Here is a 24,019-nt window from a genome sequence, read left to right on the forward strand (position 1 = left end):
TTTTACTTGACCCTTCAAAAATCCACTCGTCCAGGACATGCGTTAATGTCGAGCCCTGCTCAACTTCAAATCAAACTCTTTACCCGTTCCAAACCAACTCTAAATCACAGATTGACAGGGTAAGACAGAATGAGTGAAAAGACTGTTATCTACCTGCTTTGCCTCTCTTCACGGTGGTAGTGATTCTCGCTCTGTTGCTGATGCAGTGAGGTATTAGGCCGCCTATTATCGCCGTCTGGTGGCATCTTCATGTTACGGTAATGGCGGGTTTAAAGGTTAAAAAACACCACAACAAAAATGAAAACTAAATCTATTCAAGATTATATTTATTTTATTTCAGTTTGTTTCAGAGCCATGGATTTTAATTTTAGACTGGTTTCAGTTTTTCCAGTTATGTTATTTTTTTATTTCAGTTTACAAAATTTTTTTTTTTACATTTAGTTTTAGTCTTAGTTTTTGATAATAACCTTGCCAGTCACCTGGGAGTATACAAAGAAATTACTGAAGCTTGCCATGCTAGAGAAGCCTAACCATCTGACAGGCCAGGTCATGAACACCAGACACACAGAAAGAAGCGTCAAAGGCATGATGGGACAGCAGGGACAAAGGTGAAAGGAACATGTGTTTGATGACAGTTATGAAAATAGTTTGTCCACTTTTTAAGACACGCCTCTGACTTTATATAGGCCTCTGTTTTCCTGTTTTAGTGCACAACGAAAAAAATATTTCAGGACCGGTTTCATGTATGCAATCATCCTGAAGTTACCACCAGACCTACAACCTTTCTTCAAGTCTGATGTGGCCGTGTTAGCCTAAAACGGCAATCAAATGAAATCTAGAAACAGCAAGTCACTTCCTAAGAGCCTAAAAAGGGGAGCAGACGCTGATCAGACACAATCATCAAATCAATAGTGATATCAACAAACCTTTTATGGTTCTCTCTCTCACGCACACAAACAAAAAGATGTCAACATGGGCATTTGAGGACACCTACATTAAAACCTCTTTTCAATTTCTGTGTCCATTTCATTTGTTGTCATTCTTGCCTCCTCCTTTCCACTCCATATTGCCTCTTGTTGTGCCACATCACACATCCTTTGTTGCATTTGCCCTACATCTCTTGTCCAGTCTCAAATCTCAGCTCTTCCTTTAAATAAGGAAAATAAGACTTCTACAGCAAGACAACAGATTTTCCAGGTCCATCGCCTGAGGGTGGAGCCTCACAGTGATAATATAGACAAAGCTACCAGTCAGCAGGGCTAGACTGTAGGCCTCAGGCAAAACTCTCAGAACTACTTAAAAAGTACAGACCAGGGGGCCTGGGTAGTTCAGCAAGTAAAGATGCTGACTACCACACCTGGAGTCGCAAGTTCGAATCCAGGGCGTGCTGAGTGACTCCAGTCAGGCTTCCTAAGCAACCAATTGGCCCAGTTGCTAGGGTGGGTAGAGTCACGTTGGGTTAACCTCTTTGTGGTCCCTATAATGTGGTTCTCGCTCTCGGTGGGGTGTGTGGTGAGTTGTGTGTGGATGCCATGGAGAATAGTGTGAGCCTCCACATGCACTATGTCTCCGCGCTCAACAAGCCACGTGATAAGATGCGTGATTGACTGTCTCAGACGCGGAGACAACTGAGATTCGTCCTCCGCCACCTGGATTGAGGAGAGTCACTACGCCACCAAGAGGACCTAGATGCGCACTGGGAATTGGGCATGCCAAATTGGGGAGAAAAGGGGAGAAAATCCCCCCCCCAAAAAAAGTACGGACCAGGGTGGAAAAACAGAGATGATATGACAACACAGGAACAATATTGAGGTGTAGGCTAAGAGACAGCTCATGGGGATTGAAAAAAGCTGGCAAAGCTGGATCCCTGTAGCCTCAAAGGCCGTGCTCTTAATTTTTTATAGTAATTATTATTAGGAATGTTCTATGGTTGTCGACTAATCGACTAGTCATCTAACAAATGACTAGTCAATTAGTGGGGTTGACTAATAACATTAACATTTTTAGTAGTGGTGGTTTAAATGGAAGACGTAATTCTCAAATTAACTGAGAAAGACAACTTCTTAGAGAGCGTTTTTGCGTGATTATTTCTTGTTGTTATTTCTTAAAAGTGAAAAATAGTCAGCACAGTAATACCCTCTGCAAGAAGTTTCATCTCTTTAATGCTTTAAGTTTAGTCTATGTATGCACCGCTGCTTTTACAGCCATCAAAGTGCTGCATTAACAACATATTACAAAACGATCACAGTCGGACGTTAAAACCTCAACTGTGAAAAAAGTTCCTGTATTTTTGAGGTGCTTTGGAGAGATTAAAGTTTTGCTGATTCTAACACTGTTAGACATAGTTGCAGTAAAAAGGTCAAACCGCTCGATGTCTTGAACTAGATGTGTATCTGCATCATTATCAGTGCTTTTGACTGCGCAATGAGGATAGCCATGAGACTCCCAAGCTCTCTGCTTACATTGAAGCATGTCATTCTGCGTTCAGGATACGCATAAACGATTTTGTAGCGTTCTTTATTGGAGCCTTTCTTATTTCTTACTTTTTTATTTTTATAGTTTTGTGCAATAAGATGTTATAGTTTTTTAACCCTTTTATATGTTTAATATCCATTAGTTACCATGTTTAAGTGCTGTGCTTAGCGTCTGTATATCCCGTAGCATGTCTGATAGGGGTCACGTGACCATAACGGAGCCTAATTATACATTTTTATTCTTAAGACCGACTAGTCGTTCAAACAACTGACCGACTAGTCAGTTATGAAAATTGGTAGTTTTGCACATCCCTAATTCTTATATTTGCAGTATATAAAATATTTACTATAAAATGAATAATTCTTACCATAAAAATGTTAATTAAAAAAATCAAACATTTTACAAATATATATACACACATTTCAACAAACTCCCTCTCTAACCAACCTCTTTTCTGGCATATATCGGTTTCTACACATTCATCCACTTTCTTGTATTCTTGCATGTTTCTCCGCCTTTGTCCCTCCCACTTTCCTCCACGTGTTTATTTTTTTTCCCTCACTAGAATGATCAGGCTCTGCCGGGCCAGCCCCCACACAAGGAATGTGTTTGGAGAATGCCAAACCACAGAATGCTGCAGAGAGGGAAACGAAGCTTGCATAGGAATCCACCAATGGTTCTTGCACCAAAACAGTCTTAATTTAGTTTCACATGACCATTTGCCACCCTCTCAGAGTCTGTTTTTGTTACTGTACCTTTAAGATGTGGCTTAAAGCAGATATTTAAACTGCAACGAGATACTTAACAGCAGCCCACAGTCAGAGAATTCTAAATGAACCTAAACTAAAGATGAAGAGCACTATGCTGTGTTATGGGCTTTTATTCTAACAACAAAATGACGAGGAGGCTACAATGTCTAGCATGTGTGAACTCTGACCTTTACACCGCTGAAAAATTCCATGCATGTTGGTTGGACCACTCTGAATGACCTGTGGAGCTCAGCAAGGGCGTGTCAAAACGCTTGGCAAGGCCGTCAAGAAACACGTCCCAGTGAAAAAGATTCCCACACAAAAATGCAAGAGCCACACCTCCCTTTTAAACAGCTCAGTTCTTGCTAAGAGGATCCAGTGTGGCTAGGAGATGTTCAGAGCAGAGGTTATGATAGAAAAAAAATCTTTATCGTCACTCTGACAGACTGAGCTGTAAAATTTCCGTCATACACAATCAACCGCTGTGCTAAAACAAGATTTTTAAACTTTGCTGGTTACGTGCGTAACAGTCCAATCTGAACATTTTTAAAAGCGCAAACATACAGTACATGAACAAGACCTCATGGAACTTCAGTGTGCCTTATATCCATGTAAAGTGACACAGATGAGAAGCAAGCACACCTGAACCTCAGTTAAAACAGGTTCTCCACTACCATAATGGAGAATTCTGCTCTAATTGTCATGTCTGCACTTAGATTAAATGCAAGTATAATTGTCAGAGATGGTAAGGCGATATTTTTCACACTATCTTTTTGTTCTTAAACTTTTTTGTGCTGTATTATACACTGACATAATGACTGACGCATGCAGTCATGAAACCAGAGACACTCCCCTCAAAATCTGAACAGATGTGTTCAAAAGAGACATGCATATTATGATCAGGTGTAAATGGCGACGTGTCTGTAAATGGCGATGACTCCTGTCCTCTTGTGATCAGATCGCTCAAAACGCAATACCAGACCATAAACAGTGCTCACACACACACTGAAGCACTAGGTTCAAATGATTACCTTATTTCATTTTCATCCGTCAAATGAAGGACAGTATTCGAAATTATCTGTCAATGTTTTTTAAAAAAAAAAAAAAAAAAACAAACTGTAAATGACAGAGAATTTTCAGTTAACGCAACACCTGGTTCAGAGGCACGCAGCTTCCAACAGAGACACCCATTATAAGATACATTTTACATTCAAGAGTATTTAAAGACCACATGGAATACATTTTGTTTTGTGGCTATTAGTGTCTGTTATCTTTTAGGTCATCTATATGCTAATGTTTTTAGCCCTTTTAGCAGATATACACAAAAAAAAAATCAAAACAATATTTAAAAAGTCTTTCTCTTCCAAAAAATAGACAGAGAGAAAGAAGCGTTAAGGGCATGATGGGACAGCAGGGACAAAGGTGAAAGGAGCACGTGTTTGATGACAGATAATCTGTCCACTTTTTATAGATACAGATTATCTTGCATTATAAAATTAAAATAAATAAATATAAATATAGCATTAATAAATATTAAAAACACGTAGACACAAATGCACAAACATCAACAGTTAAACGATTTGTGTTTTTCCACTCTTTGGTCTGCTTTCACCATAAAGCGTGCTGAGCTCTTTCCTGCCTAGTGAGGTGATTTCTCATGATGGATCGACATCATGAATAAATCATTGTGAGGGCATTAATTAATTGATTTCCATTCCCTGTGTGTAGCCAGCCTAATGAGGAAACCCAACGGCAAATAAACAGCACACAGAGACAGTAGTGTCAAGTGACAGAGTTTAACCTGAGGTCTCAGGTGACACAGATTGTCTCCAGCATGTCTTCTAAAACAGTTAGACAGTCATTTATTTCCAACTATAACAACACAAAGCTTAATATTAGGGCTGCCCCCTAATAGTCGACCAAACGTTAGTCGATGAGAAGAGTCTTGGTCGACCAAGTTTTGATTGGTCAGTCGGTCGCAGGAAAAAAACTCCACAGGAAGTGGCGAAGTCACGCAGTCAGTGACGGACAGACACGATCGTTTACATGGCTGGTCCATGCGGTAATTAATTATTCACGTTCAAACCTACGAACACTGGTATTACCGCTGGTTGGAAGCTAGGTGGTGCTATGGGGTAATTTCCATTAAGCAGGGTTAGGGTTAAGCCTACACAATAAAGCAAGACAACTTGATTTAAAACTGAACATTATTTTGTATTTATTTTAACAAAAAATTCAAATGAAACTGGAAAAAAATTAAGTGCAATTAAAATGTGTGTTGTTCAACTTTTTGAAAGATGGCTTTACAACAGTTGTCAACATCTCTCTGGCAAAGAACCTACTTCATCTGTGCATTCTCTACCGGTCGGGTATTTCGTTCTCCAAGAAAATAGGTGTGAATAAATTCATTTTGTTCCCTCCTTCACAATATACATACATATACATATACATATACATATACATACATACATACATACATACATACATACATACATACATACATACATATATATATATATATATATACACACACTACTGTAGAATAATAGTAAAGTCATCAAAACTATGGAATAACATAAATGGAACTATGGGAATTATGTTGTGACTAAACAAAATCCAAAATAAATCAAAGCTATTTTAGCATCTTCAAAGTAGTCACCCTTTGCCTAGAATTTGCAGACATGTACTCTTGACATTTTCTCAACCAACTTCTTGAGGTATCACCCTGAGATGCTTTTTAAACAGTACTGAAGGAGTTCCCATCTATGTTGGGCACTTATTGGCTGCTTTTCTTTATTTTTTGGTCCAAGTCATCAATTTCAAAAACTTTTATTTATTATAAAATTTTAGTTTTGTAATGAAATAAATTAATATGGTGGCACAATTATATTTTTGTCTACAAACCTAATTTCAAACATTTAAGCACAAACCTTCAGATCAAAATATTTTTAAGATCATGAGAAACATTTCAGTCAAGTGTTTCAAAACTTTTGACCGGTAGTGTGTGTATATATATATATCCATTTAAATCGGCAAGCTGAGGGATCAGTTAATATTATTGCTTTAGTGATTTTGCATTGAAAATTAAATTAAATTATTTAAAAAACAAAAACTTAAAATCAAATACATTTCTAAATTCAAACTGTACTCCAAACAAAATGAATAAGCAAATAAAATAATGAAGTGATAATATATATATATATATATATATATATATATATATATATATATATATATATATATATATATATATATATATATATACACACACACACACAAGTAACAACCTTTACATTTACCATCAGGCAAGTATCCGTCTAAACATGCAGGCATAAAATTACTTACACAAATGAAGACATAAAAACAATTATAAATGTAAAAATAATAATTATAATGATGATAATAATCACTGAAATATAAATCATGTGTTTTTGTATTATTTTATGTTTTAATCACAGATGTATAGGCTGCAGTGTTGTGGTCACAATAAACTGCTCTGTAGAAATAAAGTGAACTGAACTCAAAACACCTCCTGAGCTGAGATGTCTGAGGTCATTTGCAGCATTCAAAGACGGTACTGTTCTTGCAAAAAAAAAATTCAGAAGACTGAATCAAAGAAAGAGTGAGAACCTTTTACATGCGCGTGTTCCACGAGACTGCACGCCTCCGTACAAACAGCGTGTCATACATGCGCATAGATGGCTTTTCTGTCATCTGTTCTTAATCATATAAAAAAGTGTGTTTCTTCAAGCGCATGTCTGTGTCTATGGGCAAATTATTTGTAATATTAATTTGATAATAACAATAATAGCCTAATAATAATAATAATTTAATACATTAATGGGAAAACAAGCCTAATATCGTCTTGACATTGTCAAAGGCATCAGCTATTGGCGATCATCGTCTGTCGGCACAACCCTAATGTGCATTTCTCTGTATATATTAACAAAATGTTCAGACAGTCTCCTTGCTGGTTTTTCCGACACATTCTGAATCATTACCGCTTTTGGCAACGTCACTGCAGCTCGCTTCGTGCATGCGCTTGTAAAATGTATATTTTAAAGGCTCATTATTACGGTTTAATATTTCTCTGTATTGTAGAACAGTGTTAGCAATGTTACTTATAACATTCTTTCTCAGCCCTGGAACTCAAAACAGTTTCTGATGCCCCCCAAAAATATATATTTAAGTAATTAAATTAATATCATATACGTGTGACTAGTCGACTAATGGTTTACATTAACAACTAATAGTCGACTAGGAAAACCTTTGGTCGGGGGCAGCCCTACTCAATACAAAGAATGCTTGTTTCAGTGTTTTAAAGCTCTTTCAAAAAAACAAAAAAGGACACAAAAATGTGAAGTGTATAATTTCTCATCAAATAAAATTACAAAAATAATTTGTTTTCAAACAGGCTTCCAAAAGACTTCCCTGTCTTCCATTAATCAGTCAAACAGATAGTCCCACCCCAAACTCACATCACTGGTTGAGCCAATTCTGCTGTGCAGGGCTGGTTAGGATGCTCAATGAAACAGAGCAATGTTTTGATTTTTGATAGTGACACAAAGGTACACTTTTCAATGGCTTAAAAATATTGCTTACAAAATATTGCTTATAGTTAGCCCTGTTCTTCCAATGTCTGACTGTGTCCAGACTACTCCTGGGCCACTGTTGCTATCGATTCGAGGTCACAATCACAGGCCTGTCATTCAGTCCCACTGTACCAATTACAGCTTGTCTCCCATCTCGAGTCTTAGAATATATTCACAGACTTTAAGCCACATCTTAAAGGTACAGTAGCAAAAAAATGAAACTAAATTAAGACTGTTTTGGTGCAAGAAACATTGATTAACATTATAAGTGGACTTTAGGTGGAAAAGAAAATAACTACAAAATTGTACAAATATGACCTTTTAAGTCTTAGCTCTGCTTTCAGTCCTTAATTTTAGAAGAAATGTCCTGCTTTACATTGTTGAAACCTCTGGAGTTTGCAGAGGGACTACTATTGTGAGGCTGCCATGGCAACCGAGACTTGCGGCGTCATGAAGCCCTCGAACGGAGGCAAAGCAAGACAACTGAACAATATTATGTAATTAACAGATGTGATGAGGGGAGGGTGTAATCGAATGGCAATAATCACTTAAACAGATATTTTCAATTAGCAAGGCTAATAAAATGTGGTCACACTTGAAACAGCCCATTTTGCTCTATATGTTTTAGTGTGACCTAACCTTGTGAATTAAAACAGAAAGATTTTTTTTTTGGATTATTTGCAAATTAACAACAACACCTCATAAATAAACCTAAGGACTATGCATAATAATGGGAACATTGCGTACAGCAGGTGATTTAAAGTCTGATAATTACTCAAATTTAAATTTCTTGTTGTATGTGGTGAATTTGTACACAAGCAATATTTTAAACAATGAGGATAATTTAAGACACAACTTCTCAAAGTTTACCACGATAGTAACTACATGCAAATGCACCACGCACTGTCAGCATGCATAAACGTTCCAAATATTTTTATCTCAATTCATCCCTTTAAAAGCACCACAGTTAAAAAATATTAAACTCACTAATTAGCTGTTGGACAACATTTTGTCCCATTTATAAAATGTGTACCTTTATATGATGTCTGTCTGCATGTTATACATCCTTCGTCTTCAGTAACCCTCAATCATTCAAATGCTTTAAAGTTGCTTTTTTGGTGTATATGATTATGGTAAATCTAATTCCTCGGTTATATTGTAGAGTTTGTGTGTAGCCCCAGTTTCACATAAGTTGAAAGTTCATGTTCAGTCTGCAATACCTGGCCAAGCACCACAGTCCGTAACCATAGCAACAGCTGCAGTAACAACCCAGGCACAAGAATAAGAGATTTTCAACTTAAAATCTTTGAAAATCAAAGGCTTAAACTGAGAAACTCTTTTATTTATATATATATATACACACACACACACATATACACACATACACACTACACACCAATCAGCCACAACATTAAAACTACCTGCCTAATATTGTGTAGGTCCCCCTTGTGCCGTCAAAACAGTGCCAACCCGTATCTCCGAATAGCATTCTGAGATGCTATTCTTCTCACCACAATTGCACACAGAGCGGTTACCTGAGTTACCGTAGACTTTGTCAGTTCTAACCAGTCTGGCCATTCTCTGTTGACCTCTCTAATCAACAAGGCATTTCCATCCACAGAACTGCCGCTCACTGGATGTTTTTTGTACCATTCTGAGTAAACTCTAGAGACTGTTGTGTGTGAAAGTCCCAGGAGATCAGCAGTTACAGAAATACTCAAACCAGCCCGTCTGGCACCAACAACCATCCATGCGGTTATCTAATCAGCCAATCATGTGGTAGCAGTGCAATGCAGAATATCATGCAGATATGGGTCAGGAGCTTCAGTTAATGTTCACATCAACCATCAGAATGTGGAAAAAAATTTGATCTCAGTGATTTGGAGCATGGCATGATTGTTGGTGCGAATGGGCTGGTTCGAGTATTTCTGGTTGGCTCTGTTTTGGTGGCACAAGGGGGACCTACACAGGGGTGGTTCAAGAGGGGGGGCCCGGAGAGGCAGTGGAGATATTCTTATAAAAATCTTAATTTGTGTACTTCAGAAGAAATAGTCATACACATCTGGCATGGCATGGCATGATGGTGAGTAAATAATGAGAGAGTTTTCATTTTTGGGTGAACTAGTCCTTTAACCATGACTTTTTTAATCGCGGTTAACAGTGAAACTGTATAATCGCGACATCCTTAGTTTGTGCTGGTTTGCAAGCTTAGGAAAAATGAAGGAAAATCCTGTTTTCTATTATATGTCATATATGTACAGTATGTATGCCTTTAAACTCTCTCAATCCCCTCTTTCCATTTGCTCCTCTCAATGCCTCACAATCTGTAACTCTCACTGTTTCCTCTACGTGTGAATCAGGCAGAGGGAGGGAGCGCGGGACAGTGAGGAGAGTAGAGGAGACAGAGAGAAGGGCCATGTAACCATACGAAAGGATTCTGTTCATTCCTCACCTATACTGCATGACCGAACTCCATTTAAGGGCAGTAGCCTCTGCCAAAGAGCAGCAGCTCAAAGCAGCATGTTGAAAGAGGATACAAATATGATCTATCGATCGCTCTCGCATTCTTTCTACTTCACTAAATCGCTCAAGAGATATAAGATGGCCTAAATATTCAAAGTCTTTCTTTAATCAGAACAACTTGTAGTAAAGTTAAATAGAGACAGAGGTGGACAGAAGGGAATCAAATGTTGTGGATTTCTAGACTTGGAGATGGTTTGATTTATTTCCAAGGCCCAAAATTTCAAACTCAAACTTGAGCACCTAGAGAGAGCATCTTACTCGCTTTCATGACTATCAAATCAGTATGATTTCCCATCTCCCGTAAAACAAAAAAGGAGATGTTAGGCAGAATTTTCTTTTTCTTTTCATACAATGAAAGCAAAGGAGAACAGGTGCTTTCAAACTAAAAAAAGTTGCAAAAATTACTAAAAAAAAATAGCCCATCCGACTTGTTTCAAATATGCCACGTGTAGACATATTGCGCCAAGCCAAACACATGTGTTTTGTTATCATTCAAGTCTGATTATGCAGAAGCAAATGAGATTTTAGAGATACGGGATATGGTTTTGTAAACAGAAGTAAATGTGAAAAATTATATATACAAATAGCATAATATAACGCTACAATTAATTTAAGTTTATTTTAAACTGTTGAATAGATATTTATATAGTATTTATTGTATAGTTATTATTTTTATTATTAAAATAAGTTATATCTATATAGCTATGAATATAATTATATTGTATAAATTAAAATGATAATTATATAAATTATAATTATACTATGCAAGGACTACTTTTATGGTACTTAATTTAATTGAATTGTTTTATATATATATAAAAACTCAGGCTATTAAAATAAAAGTTACAGCCTATAGACTTATATTGATATACAGTAGTTATAAACAGTTATACTGCATAGCATAAATTAAAATAATATGACATAAATTATAATTATACTATATAAGGAATACTTTTATAGTACTTTCATGGTGCTTTTTTGTCATTGAGCTTGAAGAGTACGTCCCCATTAACTTTAATTGTATGGAAAAGAGCAGTGTAAACATTCTTGGATAGAATATGTTCCACTGAATAAAGAAAACCACAAGATTTGGCATAAAAGCAGCGTTATTTTTACACAGTTTTTTGTTTTAGTCATAGTTTAAGTCTTTTGACGAAAATGTCCTTTAAAATTAGTCAATATTTCATCACGTCATATTCACTCATTTTAGTCAATTTTACTCTAACTAAAAAGGCATGTAATTTTAGTCAACAAAAATAATAACTTTTAGTTGATAATAATGTGCAAAATAACAAAAACGTGTCAAACTTTAATCAAATATTCAGACATTCAGAAAAAATGAATAAACATCTTAATAATGTATCAAACATAGGGGTGTAACTAGGGATGCTCCGATCGATCGGCCACCGATCGATATCGGCCGATATTCACATCCTATGACTCGATCGGTAATCAATAATTTGGCCGAACGCATAAACCAACCGCTCATGTCGCAAAAGACGCGTGGCTCCTCTAACATATCAGCAGCACTGTCATGACATCACGGAGTGTGGGGAATACTGGCATAGTGTTATAAGACAACAAAATTGATTCAGCAGTTAAGAACACTGCAATGGTAGCGGTTTGGCCAGAGCCGGCCCATCCTACAGGCGAAACAGGCGACCACCTAGGGCCCCGACATGCCTGAGGGGGCCCGCGAACACGTGCAACGCAAATGAACAAGTCATAAGATTAAGAAACATTGATGACTTTTATTTTGAAATACTCATTTTTTTATTTTGGAACACGTTATTTGGCATCTATTGAGCTATACAGTATAGTGCTTTCTATTAAAAAAATCTGCTCATCACTTTTGCAGTGGTTTAAAGTTATGACAATTTTCACACTGGGGGGCCCATTTTCATGATTTCGCATAGGGCCCCACAAACCCACAGGCCGGCCCTGGGTATGGCGAATATGAAAAGTTTGTGTACTGTACTGTTAATGTGGCGTTTCACATGCGGCAAGGTAAAGGGAAAACAGAGCGAGCAGTGAAACGGTCCTCATTATTGTTCATGGCGGCAGCTTCTCAGTCTCTGCGGGGCATAGGCATCTCAGTAATAACTCGAGTTACAAGATGTGGTGTAATTCAAACATCTTTATTAAATATCTCCCGATTAAATGGCATTAACAATAGTAGCACCCGTAGAGTCCATAAACATTTCCTTTCTATGGCGTCATTTTTATATTAACAGAACTTGAATTTTAAAAAGCCTCCAAATTCATGATCTAGAAAAAAGACTGGGTGTAATTTGATTTTATCGAAATTTTTTGCTGTTAATTTAAAATATTTGAAAATATTTTGTGTGAACTCACCTAAAAAAAATTCAGGTTGTGAAATTGTATTATTCAAGTGGTGGATTTCAGGTTGTGAAATTCAGGTCTCAATATTTAGGTTGTTGAATACGGTTTGAGAAATTCAGGTGACAATATTTGAGGATGACATCCAGGAATGCAAGGAAGAGCAAACGAGCGTCGATGTAATCCATCTCTCTCTTTGATAATCGCAAAGTAATCGAAACAGCTCAAAAAAGTATTTTTAAATGAATTAATGAATATATACAGTACATTATACACATATAGCAGTAAATATATATAGCCTACATTTTTAATAATGTGCAAAACATCTTTTCTTTGCTCCTTGGCAATTCACATCGAACTAATCTGCTGAAAAGGCCATTAAAATTATTCCCGTGCACGTGTACATGTCCAGATATCACGATCCCCAATTGATCCATAACACCGGCCAATCTCGCGGTACATCACCATATACATCTTTCATTCAGAAGTTTCAAATGTTTTTGTGTTGTTTTGTGGTCTGACTAATTACAAAACGTCTGTGATGATCACGTCTCTATGAATGTAAGAGCTGCTTTTAACTCATGAAGAACACACAAAAAGCGAAAGCAACCGAGGCAGTGTTTATGACTAATGTTTACATTGTAGTATGGCGGTGTGAATGAAATCTGTGCTTCATAATCTTATGTGTTGATTATTGACCAACATTAGTATATACACATAAAAAATATTGTAAATTGACATTAAAGTGCTTTTTTATTAGTAGTAGTATAATATCATCATGACATACCATAGTCTGGGTGTTATGAACTTATATACACGAATGTACATATGAACATATATACTGTATTTGATATGTGCACAGATAACTGAAATGTCTAAATAAAGAAGAAACATACAAGTGTTATATCTCTGTTCTCCCCCTTCATAGCTGCTTGACTTGGGAGAAATGAAGCTATGTCACCTGAAAGTTAAAACTTTAATGAAAGAAAATAAAATGTTGGCTCTGGTAAGTAAACAGCAGTATCACTTTTTCAAGATTTATAAATAGAAACCAACATTTTGCTGACTTTTGTCGCATCCCACAGCCCAGCTCACTGTCTGAAAGTAAATGGAATTTTTGTCACAAAGGCAGCGTGATCAAACAGTGATGTCACATGAAACAGGTCAATATGCTCATGCATTACCGTGAATTATTATTTTTTTGGTATATGCACAAATTGAGAATATAGGAAATTAATATAATAATACCTAATTAATAATAGCTACAGGAAATGACAGGATCATTTCTAGGCCTCTGTATTATTATTATTATTTTGTGTGTGTGTGTGTGTGTGTGTGTGTGTGTGTGTGAATACTTAAGAATATGCGAGGAAGAAAAAGACTGACATTTAAGGTTAAATGACTCATGTTATGATCACTTTTGATCTTTCACGCATGCATTACATCCAAAACAAAAGAAACTATAACAGAATACTGTGGTCTAATTTTAGTAAGGGGTACCATGAAAATCCAAATATTACAAAACACTTCTCTAAAGAAAATAGATGGAGCCCAGATTTGTATTATCATGAAGGTTACGTGGTCTGCCTGAAAATAAACATAAAACATAAGACACTGACAAATCATCAGTAGTCTACATATGTAATACATATGAGGTTAGACTATCCAGCATTTTGATAAATATATTAAAAAGCAAGATGGCATGCTAACTCAAGCAATCCAGACTGGTAATGTAAACAATTAGGAACAGAAGATGTGTTGTACATTCTAAGTTCACTGTATTTTCATTCAGCACTAGTACAAATGTGCAAGAGAAAGTGAAATATAATAATAATAAATATGATCAAACAGCCAAGACATGCAACACACATTTACAAAACGGGTAAAGGCAGCTGTTGTTTCAGTCAGCCATAGGTTTTATTATTTCACTTATTTACAGTAACAACAAGAGGTAGCTATCTACCCAATACATATTACTTTAGATGTAATGATTAAACACACTCTGTTGTTCTCTGAAGGCAGAGAAATGTATTTATTTTATATATATATATATCACTTTGCAATTGTCCAAGAGAAGATGGATTACATCGACGCTCGTTTGCTCTTCCTTGCATTCGCGGAAGTCATCCTCGAATTTTGCCACCTGAATTTCTCAAACCGTATTCAACAACCTGAATACTGAGATCTGAATTTCACGACCTGAAATCCACCACTTAAGAATTTCACAACCTGAATTTTTTGAATTCACAATAATATTTTCAAATATTTAAAATTAACAGCAAAAATGACATGATAACATTCAATAACATGGCTTTATAAAATTCAAGTTCTGGTGATATAAAAATGATGCCATACCTTTCATCTCTTGCCCTCATGAGAGAGCACATGTTCCCCTCATTAAAGTTCAAGCAGCAACAAGTGAAAAATGAACTATTAATACAATCATCCAAATAAATGAAAAGGCAGGGAAGGAATTTATACATTTCATAATTCTTCATACAGTATTAAGATACCATAATATAATGTTTTACGACATTAAGTTTAATCGCACCTATGGGTTATACATTTGTTTTCAGTTTCACACTAAGCTTCATTTTTTATCTTAATGTAGAGAATATTTTGTAAGCTTACAATTGTTTTAAAGTCTTATTAAAAAAAAAATAAGACTTTAAAACAATTGCTTTTAAAACAGCTTTTGTTTTTTTAAAAAAAAAAAAAAGCTTTAAGCCTTTTAAACTTTTGTGTCAGCAAAAACAAAGCAAAGTGATATTACTGGAAGAGGAAAATTCAATTAATAGTGACAGTGTGCCGAAAGCTTACATATAGCCAGTTATGACAGAGATCCTGATAAAAGGTGAAATAATTAGTATCGGGATCGGTATCAGCCGATCAGGTGACAAGAAGATCGGCGATCGTGTCGGCTGTAAAATAATCCTGATCGGAGCATCCCTAGAATAAACATAATCCATCAGACTCCAGTGGTTTAATCAATGTCTTCTGAAATGATCCAGTTGGTTTTGGGTGAGAAAAGACCCAAATGTAACGCCGCCTAGAACTCTGTGCATGCATCAAGCACCAGGAAGTGTAATCGAGCTTGAAATCATGATCATGCCTAGAGACTGCAATGGCAAGATGCTTAATGAAAAAGGAGTCATTTTCTGGTCTGTTCTCACCCAAAATCAACTGGATCACTTCAGCAGACAATGATGAAACCACTGGCATATTATGCATTACTTTTATGCTGACCTAATCTCCTTTTTGGAGCTTTTGTAGTTCTGGTCACCATTCACTTGCATTGTATGGACCTACAGAGCTGAGATATTCTTATAAAAATCTTTGTTTGTGATAAATGTAATATATTCTCCACCTCTGAAATGTTTTCTTTTTTGATTACATAAGCGAGGCCTTGTAGGTGGGGAAAAATAGCCCAAATTTTCACTATCCAATCATATCTCATGAATTTAAAATCAAGTCCCGCCATAAATTATTTCCAGCTGAATATTCAGTTTCACTCTAAAATGTGTCATATTACAAAAGTTAAAGGAACGTTCCTGGTTCAATACAAGTTAAGCACAATAATATGCCTTTGAGGCATAATGTTAATTGCCACAGAAAGTAATTTCGACATCCTTTTTTAATAAAAAAAGAAAAAAAAGGCACTTACAATGAAAGTGAACGGACTGTGGTAATCAATATTATGCCATAAATGCTGTTGATTAAGCTAAATCTGAACCTGGAACATTCCTTTAAATTAATTGCAATTATCGTTTATGTTGTTTTTAAATGTGCTCTCCAGGAAAGCCATCTTCCAGAAGAAAGTATTAAGCTTATTTCTCTTACCTGATTCTCATCCTGCACAACTCTATACTGCTCCTTCCAAACAGCAATCTTCGACACTTCATCTTTCCGTAGAGCGCGCTCCTTTTTCAACTCGGGACTCCAGAAGGTCTTGATGGAGTTCATGGAGGAGCTGAGCTTGCTCTCCTTCACATCCACCTCCTTCCTCAGGAGGTCATTCTCCCTGAGCACCTCCTTGAGCTGAGCCTGCAGGTCCATGATGGTGTTGTCCCGTGCTTGGCGCAGAGAGTGAGGCACAGTGGACGCCAGGCTGGAAGGCATATGGTGGTCTCCAAAAGCGATTGCATCAGTGGGCACAGAGCCAGGTGTCCCGGCGGAGATGTTCGGGCTGCTTCCCATGACAGTCGTCCGGACACTGTAAGGCACCCGACCCCCCGAGCGGCCCAGTGTCATGGTGCTCTTTGGCAGGTCTGGACCGGATGACACCACCTCGTTGTCGCTCAGGTACATGGGGCCAGATGTAGCGTAGGCAGCATTGAGGGACTGAATGTTCTCCATGGAGAGGGTTTTACCCCCGGGACTCCCTGCTCCCGCCCCGCTGCCACCTGTACTGTTGGTGCGGCGGTGACCCAGGCAGGGGGACCGAGGGAGACGAGGCGAGCGGCCGGGACTTTGATTGCTCCCACCACTGTGGTTGCCCTCCGCTTTGCCCACGGATCGGGCACTACCGTACATTGTTGCTCTGACAAGGGGCTAATATGAATAGAAATAGGGGGCGGATCGAGAAAGCTAATTTCCGTAAATCTACTAGAGTCTGTGTTATATATTGTTTTAACTGTAGAACAAAAGCAAAGGTTTCATTTTCACAACATTGAGACTTGGCTGGGCATTGATGAGAGGCCAGTTTTATCCGTTTAATCTGGACATGTTATATTCCTGCAACAGAGAGAAAGGAAGAGTTAGACAATGGGTGTTGATAGTGAAATCACAAAATAAAATGCAACTAAATATTCCACCATTACTGATATACATCAACAACATCAAACAGATTTCATAGACTGTCAAAGCTTGCAAATCTTTATTAAATGAGACTACTTCTAACATTTTCTGGTCTTTGCTCAAAACATTGTTATTTTAATAAAAAACTTGCAAGCTATGACAGTAGGGCTGGGTATTAATAGATTTTCCATTTCGATTCAATTCCATTTCACAAGTGATCAATTCGATTCTGATTCATGAGCATATTTTAGTAATAATGTCCATTTTGCTTTCATATGAAAAAATTCTCCACAAGCTAATTAACAAATTTTACTTTCTCATTAGTTTTTAATCATTTTCATATTTTAGCTTTTTAAAATGTACAAATTCCATGTATTCCATAACTATGTCTTGAAATTGCATATACATATATATATATATATATATATATATATACAGTTGAAGTCAGAAGTTTACATACACCTTAGCCAAATACATTTAAACTCAGTTTTTCACAATTCCTGACATTTAATTGTAGAAAACATTCCCTGTCTTAGGTCAGTTAGGATCCCTACTTTATTTTAAGAATGTGAAATGTCAGAATAATAGTAGAGAGAATGATATATTCCAGCTTTTATTTCTTTTATCACAGTCCCAGTGGGTCACACGTTTACATACACTTTGTTAGTATTTGATATCATTGCCTTTAAATTGTTTAACTTGAGTCAAACATTTTGGGTAGCCTTCTACAAGCTTCTCATAGTAAGTTGCTGGAATTTTGGCCCATTCCTCCAGACAGAACTGGTGTAGCGGAGTCAGGTTTGAAGGCCTCCTTGCTTGCACACGCTTTTTCAGTTCTGCCCACAAATTTTCTATCGGATTGAGGTCAGGGCTTTGTGATGGCCACTCCAATACCTTGACTTGTTGTCCTTAAGCCATTTTGCCACAACTTCATTGTCCATTTGGAAGACCAATTTGGGACCAATCTTTAACTTCCTGGCTGATGTCTTGAGACTTCACTTCAAAATTGTCCTTCCTCATAATGCCATCTATTTTGTGAAGTGCACCAGTCCCTCCTGCAGCAAAGCACGTGGTTTGATGATGCTGCCACCCCCATGCTTCACAGTTGGAATGGTGTTCTTCGGCTTGCAAGCCTCATCCTTTTTTTTTATGGCGGTTTTGGAGCAGTGGCTTCTTCCTTGCCGAGCAGCCTTTCAGGTTGTGTCGATATAGGACTCGTTTTATTGTGGATATAGATACTTGTCTACCTGTTTCCTCCAGCATCTTCACAAGGTCCTTTGCTGATGTTCTGGGATTGATTTGCATTTTTCGCACCAAACCATGTTCATCTCTAGGAGACATAATGCATCTCCTTCCTGAGCAGTATGATGGCTGCATGGTCCCATGGTGTTTATACTTGCATACTACTGTTTGTACAGATGAAGTTGGTACTTTCAGGCATTTGGAAATTGCTCCCAAGGGCGAACCAGACGTGTGGATGTCCACAATTTTTTTCTGTGGTCTTGGCTGATTTCTTTTGATTTTCCCATGATGTCAAGCAAAGAGGCACTGAGTTTGAAGGTAGGCCTTAAAAAACATCCACAGGTAAACCTCCAATTCAGTTCACATCCTATCAGAAGCTAATTGGCTAACTGTCTAAAGGCTTGACATCATTTTCTGCTTAATGGCACAGTTAACTTAGTGTATGTGAACTTCTGACCCACTGGAATTTTGAGAGTCAATTAAAAGTGAAAATCTGTCTGTAAACAATTGTTGGAAAAATTACTCATATCATGCACAAAGTAAATTAAATCTATGGAGTGGTTAAAAAATGAGTTTTAATGACTTCGACCTAAGTGTATGTAAACTTCTATATATGAAAACTGGTTGCATTTGTGGGTGATTTACTTGCATTGTAGAGGGTTGCCACATCGATCTTGGGATTTAAGAATCATATTGAGAATGTTCAAATGAAGATTCCGTTACATCAGAAAATGAATATATATACCCAGCCCATTTACTGATATACATCAATAAGATGACAAAAATATTTTGTAGGTATAAAAATATAGAATAGAAAGATTGTAATTTTATTGGTTTATAAAATAAAATAAAAAATAGGTAAAAGTTTCACAAACTGTCGAAGCCTGCACATTTTTATTAAACAAGATTAACATTTTTCAGTCTTTGACCAAAACGTGTTTACTAAAGATTTGCTAGCTTCGACAGTGTGCAAGTCTTTTTCCATTTTTTCCATTGTATCAAATGTCTGTGTGTGACTGCCCAGGTCTGAATTGTCTGTCAACTAACATTTCATATTAATAAGGGGCTGAAATTCTACAATCTGTCCTGAGTTAGACAACATGGAAAAAACTGAACAATTCCTGTGCATGCCTCTCTACACTATACACCCACACACACACACACACTTTTTGTTGTGGTAGCAGCACTGATTTGCACTTTTCCCAGAGAGGAAATAATAGGCTAATGAACAGTCCTGGCACAATCAGCCTTTTAACCTCCTTCACTGAGCTCTATGTAGGTCACTCACATGCCACACTGTATTTACTTTAGATCTGTGGCTCCGGTCCAATACCTATTCTGCACCCTCAGCCCCCACTCTCCTCCATCCATCCTGTCTGTCTGCCTGTCTCTCTCTCCAAAGCCCAGTTCCCCCCCCCCCCCCAATTTAATAAATGAGATATTCAAAGAAGTCATACAAAATTTGGAGAGCTTAAATTCATGCTAATGAATAACACAAAGCTAATTGCATTATGTATCTCTTATTTTCCAGCATGTATACGCATATATACTTGGTACTTGGAGGTACATGACATGTCAAGCAGTGACAGGGTTCTTATTTAAATCCCTAACCCAAAGTATAAACAATAATAACAGTGATTCTTGCTTTAGCAAGCATCACTAGTTAAAAAATAATGTTATTCATGCTATTGTGAAACCAAAATCTCTGTGTGCATACTCAGATCTGTTTGAGTCCAGCCGCAAAAGCGAGCTGCCTTTTGTCTTATGCATTTATTCCTGCTGATATACTTCACTGTCACTTATAATTTACATCTTTATTTTGCACCAAGAATAGGCTGCGCCACAGGTCACAGGTCACATGAATGGACCTTTAAAACACGTGATGCCATTTTATCATGATATTCACAAAATCCAAATAAAACTCACTTGAAAGCATAGGGACATGCTAACAAAGCCCTCACTTCAGGTTCAGGTTTTTAAGTTCTAGATTCTAAATATGTGATATTCACCATTAGTACAGATTAAGGATAATTTATTGAGAGAATGTTGAGAATATTATTTCTCATGGTGGAGCTGGCACATAAAACAAAGCTGTTTTGGCATTTCCCAAAGGCCAAGAAAATGTTCAATGGGGTTGCAATCAAGCTCAAGCCAACAGACCCGCACTCTCTTATTAGAAAGGAATCTGATATAAGTGTGTAGACCTAAATGTACATGGAAATGAACCCAAGCTGGACTCTGTATAAGGTATGTTGACTGCTGTCTCTTTATGGATGGAAACTTTAAGCTAGAAATAGATGTCAGATACTCTCAAACACACTTACACAAACATGTTGACATTACAAAGCATGATACAGAGGCTAGGAATAAAAACAATCAAAACACTCTAGTCCAAGGAACAGGTTTTAGAAGCTGCGATAGTAGAACAGGCTGTTGATAAGATGTAGAGAGGTCAGCGAGACCACAGATCTCCTTCCTCTGCTGCTGTCAAACGGAAGCCAAATCATTAAAGAGGCCCTATTATGCTTTTTGGGATTTTACCTTTCCTTTAGTGAGTAATATAGCTGTTTGTGCACGCAAAAGGTCAGCAAAGTTACAAAGCACAAAGTCCATGCAAAAGGGAGTTATTTTCTCCCACAGACAACACTACTTAAGAACTACAAGAAATGGCTGGATTGCAGTCCAGCCATTTCTTCCATAACATTTCTACGTCACTATGCAACACATTTGCATAATGCCCACCTAAGGGCTACTTTGGCCCACCCTCAAACAAACGTAGTTATAGCCAAGGCCAGGATGAGTTGGGTTAGTGTTGTCGCCATGTCGAGATGAAGCTGTTTTCTTCACTGCGAAAGCAAAACCTCTTTGTTTGGACTTCCAAAGGCAGACAAATTGAAGTATCAGTGGTTAAAATTTATTTTTACCACTATACCTCAGCAGTACAACCACAACCAATGCTGGATTTTCAAGACAGTTACTCCTGAAAGATGGTGCAGTTCCCACTTTGTTGGGACAATCTGACACTTCAGGATCACAACCTGTAAGTATGCTTGATTATTTGTGGATTTATCTGCTAACGAGAGTTCAAATACAGAGCTTTGTGTTATAGCTATGGTGTACACACAGTGCACAGCTGTAGGTCTCTGCTAACCTGCTAGCTAAAGTTATTGTGTTGAAATAGTTTTCCTAATCAGCTGCGGGCCCACTTTTACCTACAATTGTGTAGAATTATGCAGATTGTTTGTCGTTCTTACGATCATGAATAGTGATCAAGTGTGGAAATTTATTTTTACAAATGGTAATTTTACGTCTGCAATCCATGGTAGTGCTCGGCTAACTTGCTATGTAATGTTATTGTTTTGGTAAAGGATTATTATTCCACTGTGGGCTGGCTTTTACCTAAAACTGTGTAACAAAATGGTCGATCTCAAGAGTCTTATATAATTATATAATTACAAGCTGTAATGTTACAGCTGATATCCACGGTAGTCCACGGCTAACTTGCTCACTAACCGGGAGTAAGCCTCTGTTCTCCTTTCATAGCTCTGGCGAAAAAATTTCAGTTACACCCATTCCAGCAAAAGATGACTAATTTAGATGCACTACGTGTCTTTTACTTGAAGCTATGTTAGATTCACAATAATCAACAGTGTACTTGTAAGAAAGCTACAAAAGTTAAACTTACCACTGTGAAACATCCTGCTCAAGTCGTGCTTGCAAAGGTGGTTCGGGTCGATCAGCTTGTTCTTCCAAACTTTCATTATCGGACTCAGACTCAAACTGGTACGGCAAAAACCGACGCCACTGTTACCATAGTTACAATAGTGTTTACAGCTGTTAAGGAAGCCTGAAACTCAGTTATGGTAAGGGGCATTACATTTCCGACACACGCTCTACGCGGTTGACCAATCACAACAGACTAGGCCAGCTGACCAATAGGAGCAGACTGGGCTTTTCGGAAAGGGGGGCTTTAAAGAGATAGGAGCTAATTCAGAGCATTTGAGCCAGAGGATGAAAATAGGTTTATAAGTACATTATAAGGAAAATGTACATTATGAGAAAAATAATGTGTTTTTTGAACATTAAAGCATGTAAACCTATTCTAGTAGACCCCCAAAATAAAATCATGAACCAGTAAATTAGCATAATATGGGCTCTTTAAAGCAGCGGGCACGCCTAAGCCCGTCACATTACCTAAAGCCGAGACAACATGTTTAAAATGTCTGTGCTTATGCAACTGCTTTAAATATCACTTCCTACAGTGATACATATAACATCATAACATCAAATAAGGCTAACCGTGGATTGAGGCGGATTCAATGTTAAAGGCGGAGTTTCGCCGAACTACCCAGGTTGTGTATCCAGCACACAATGGTACAGGTTCAGAAAAAAAAAAAGAAAAAAAAAATGCAGGCACAGTACAAATATATAAAAATGCTCAATGGACAAAGCAATGCCCAAAGAAATTACTTTCCATGACCACTCGGGACACCATGGCAGTTACAGTCAGTGAGTTGTCAACACTAACTTATCTTGCCATTTATATTCAATATAAACTCGATATTCTAGATAACTAGATAACATGATACCTCAGCTTGAGCTTCCCTCTTGCTTGTGAAATGGGTTGAAAGTGTGACTTTGGCATCACAGCGGTGTATTAAGGGCAGGGTTTTGAGCAATGCTGCAGAGTTATTGGCCCAATTGTGGGAACGCAAATCGATTTTGTTCTTGGGGCTCGAGGTCCGAGGCTATTGGCCCCGGCTGGCCAGTTGATAGCCCTGGCTCGCACTGGCCCGATAATGGAAAAGCATTGTGGACACAGCAATGAAAAGAGCCCCTGTGCCTTACCTCCTATTCTTTATCTATGTATCCCTCCTTCCAGCTATCTCTTATTCCATTACAGCAATCTGCTCACCTTTCCAAAATGGATTTTGTAATTTTCAATGTAATTCTGCCTCATGGAAAAGTTTCCATTTAATTAGGCCTAAATCCTCACTCTGCAGACAAAATTAGTCCAAAAACAAATATTTAACATGTAATCGTTCTCAAAAATGGGAATTCTTTGACTTTTTCATTTTTAATATCTCTAGGAGGAGTTTAGTGTTTTTTACAAACAAATGCTAAAATTGAATGTTTAAGACTTTGGAAAGGCACATAAGATTGTGGTTTCAAAGAAAGAAGAATATGACAGAGGAGAGGAGCTGAATGGAGGACAGTGAAACAACAGAAAAACTGACTTAATAAACTCCACACGAAATGCCACTGAGCTATTTGTACTCATAATTCAGTGTAATAAATAAG

General features: G+C 37.4%; 1 protein-coding gene across 1 annotated transcript in view; it reads right to left on the minus strand.

Annotated features, from left to right (window-relative positions):
• LOC127435251 (ELKS/Rab6-interacting/CAST family member 1-like) overlaps positions 1 to 24,019 on the minus strand; it is a 294,247-nt gene that overhangs the window by 262,671 nt on the left and 7,557 nt on the right. Inside the window, exon 2 of the mRNA XM_051688552.1 lies at positions 16,520 to 17,413. Within this exon, the coding sequence (XP_051544512.1) occupies positions 16,520 to 17,212 (693 nt within the window). The 5' untranslated portion in view covers positions 17,213 to 17,413. The remainder of the gene's footprint in view (positions 1 to 16,519; positions 17,414 to 24,019) is intronic.

Source organism: Myxocyprinus asiaticus, chromosome 45, assembly GCF_019703515.2.
Source record: "Myxocyprinus asiaticus isolate MX2 ecotype Aquarium Trade chromosome 45, UBuf_Myxa_2, whole genome shotgun sequence".
NCBI classification, from domain to species: domain Eukaryota; kingdom Metazoa; phylum Chordata; class Actinopteri; order Cypriniformes; family Catostomidae; genus Myxocyprinus; species Myxocyprinus asiaticus.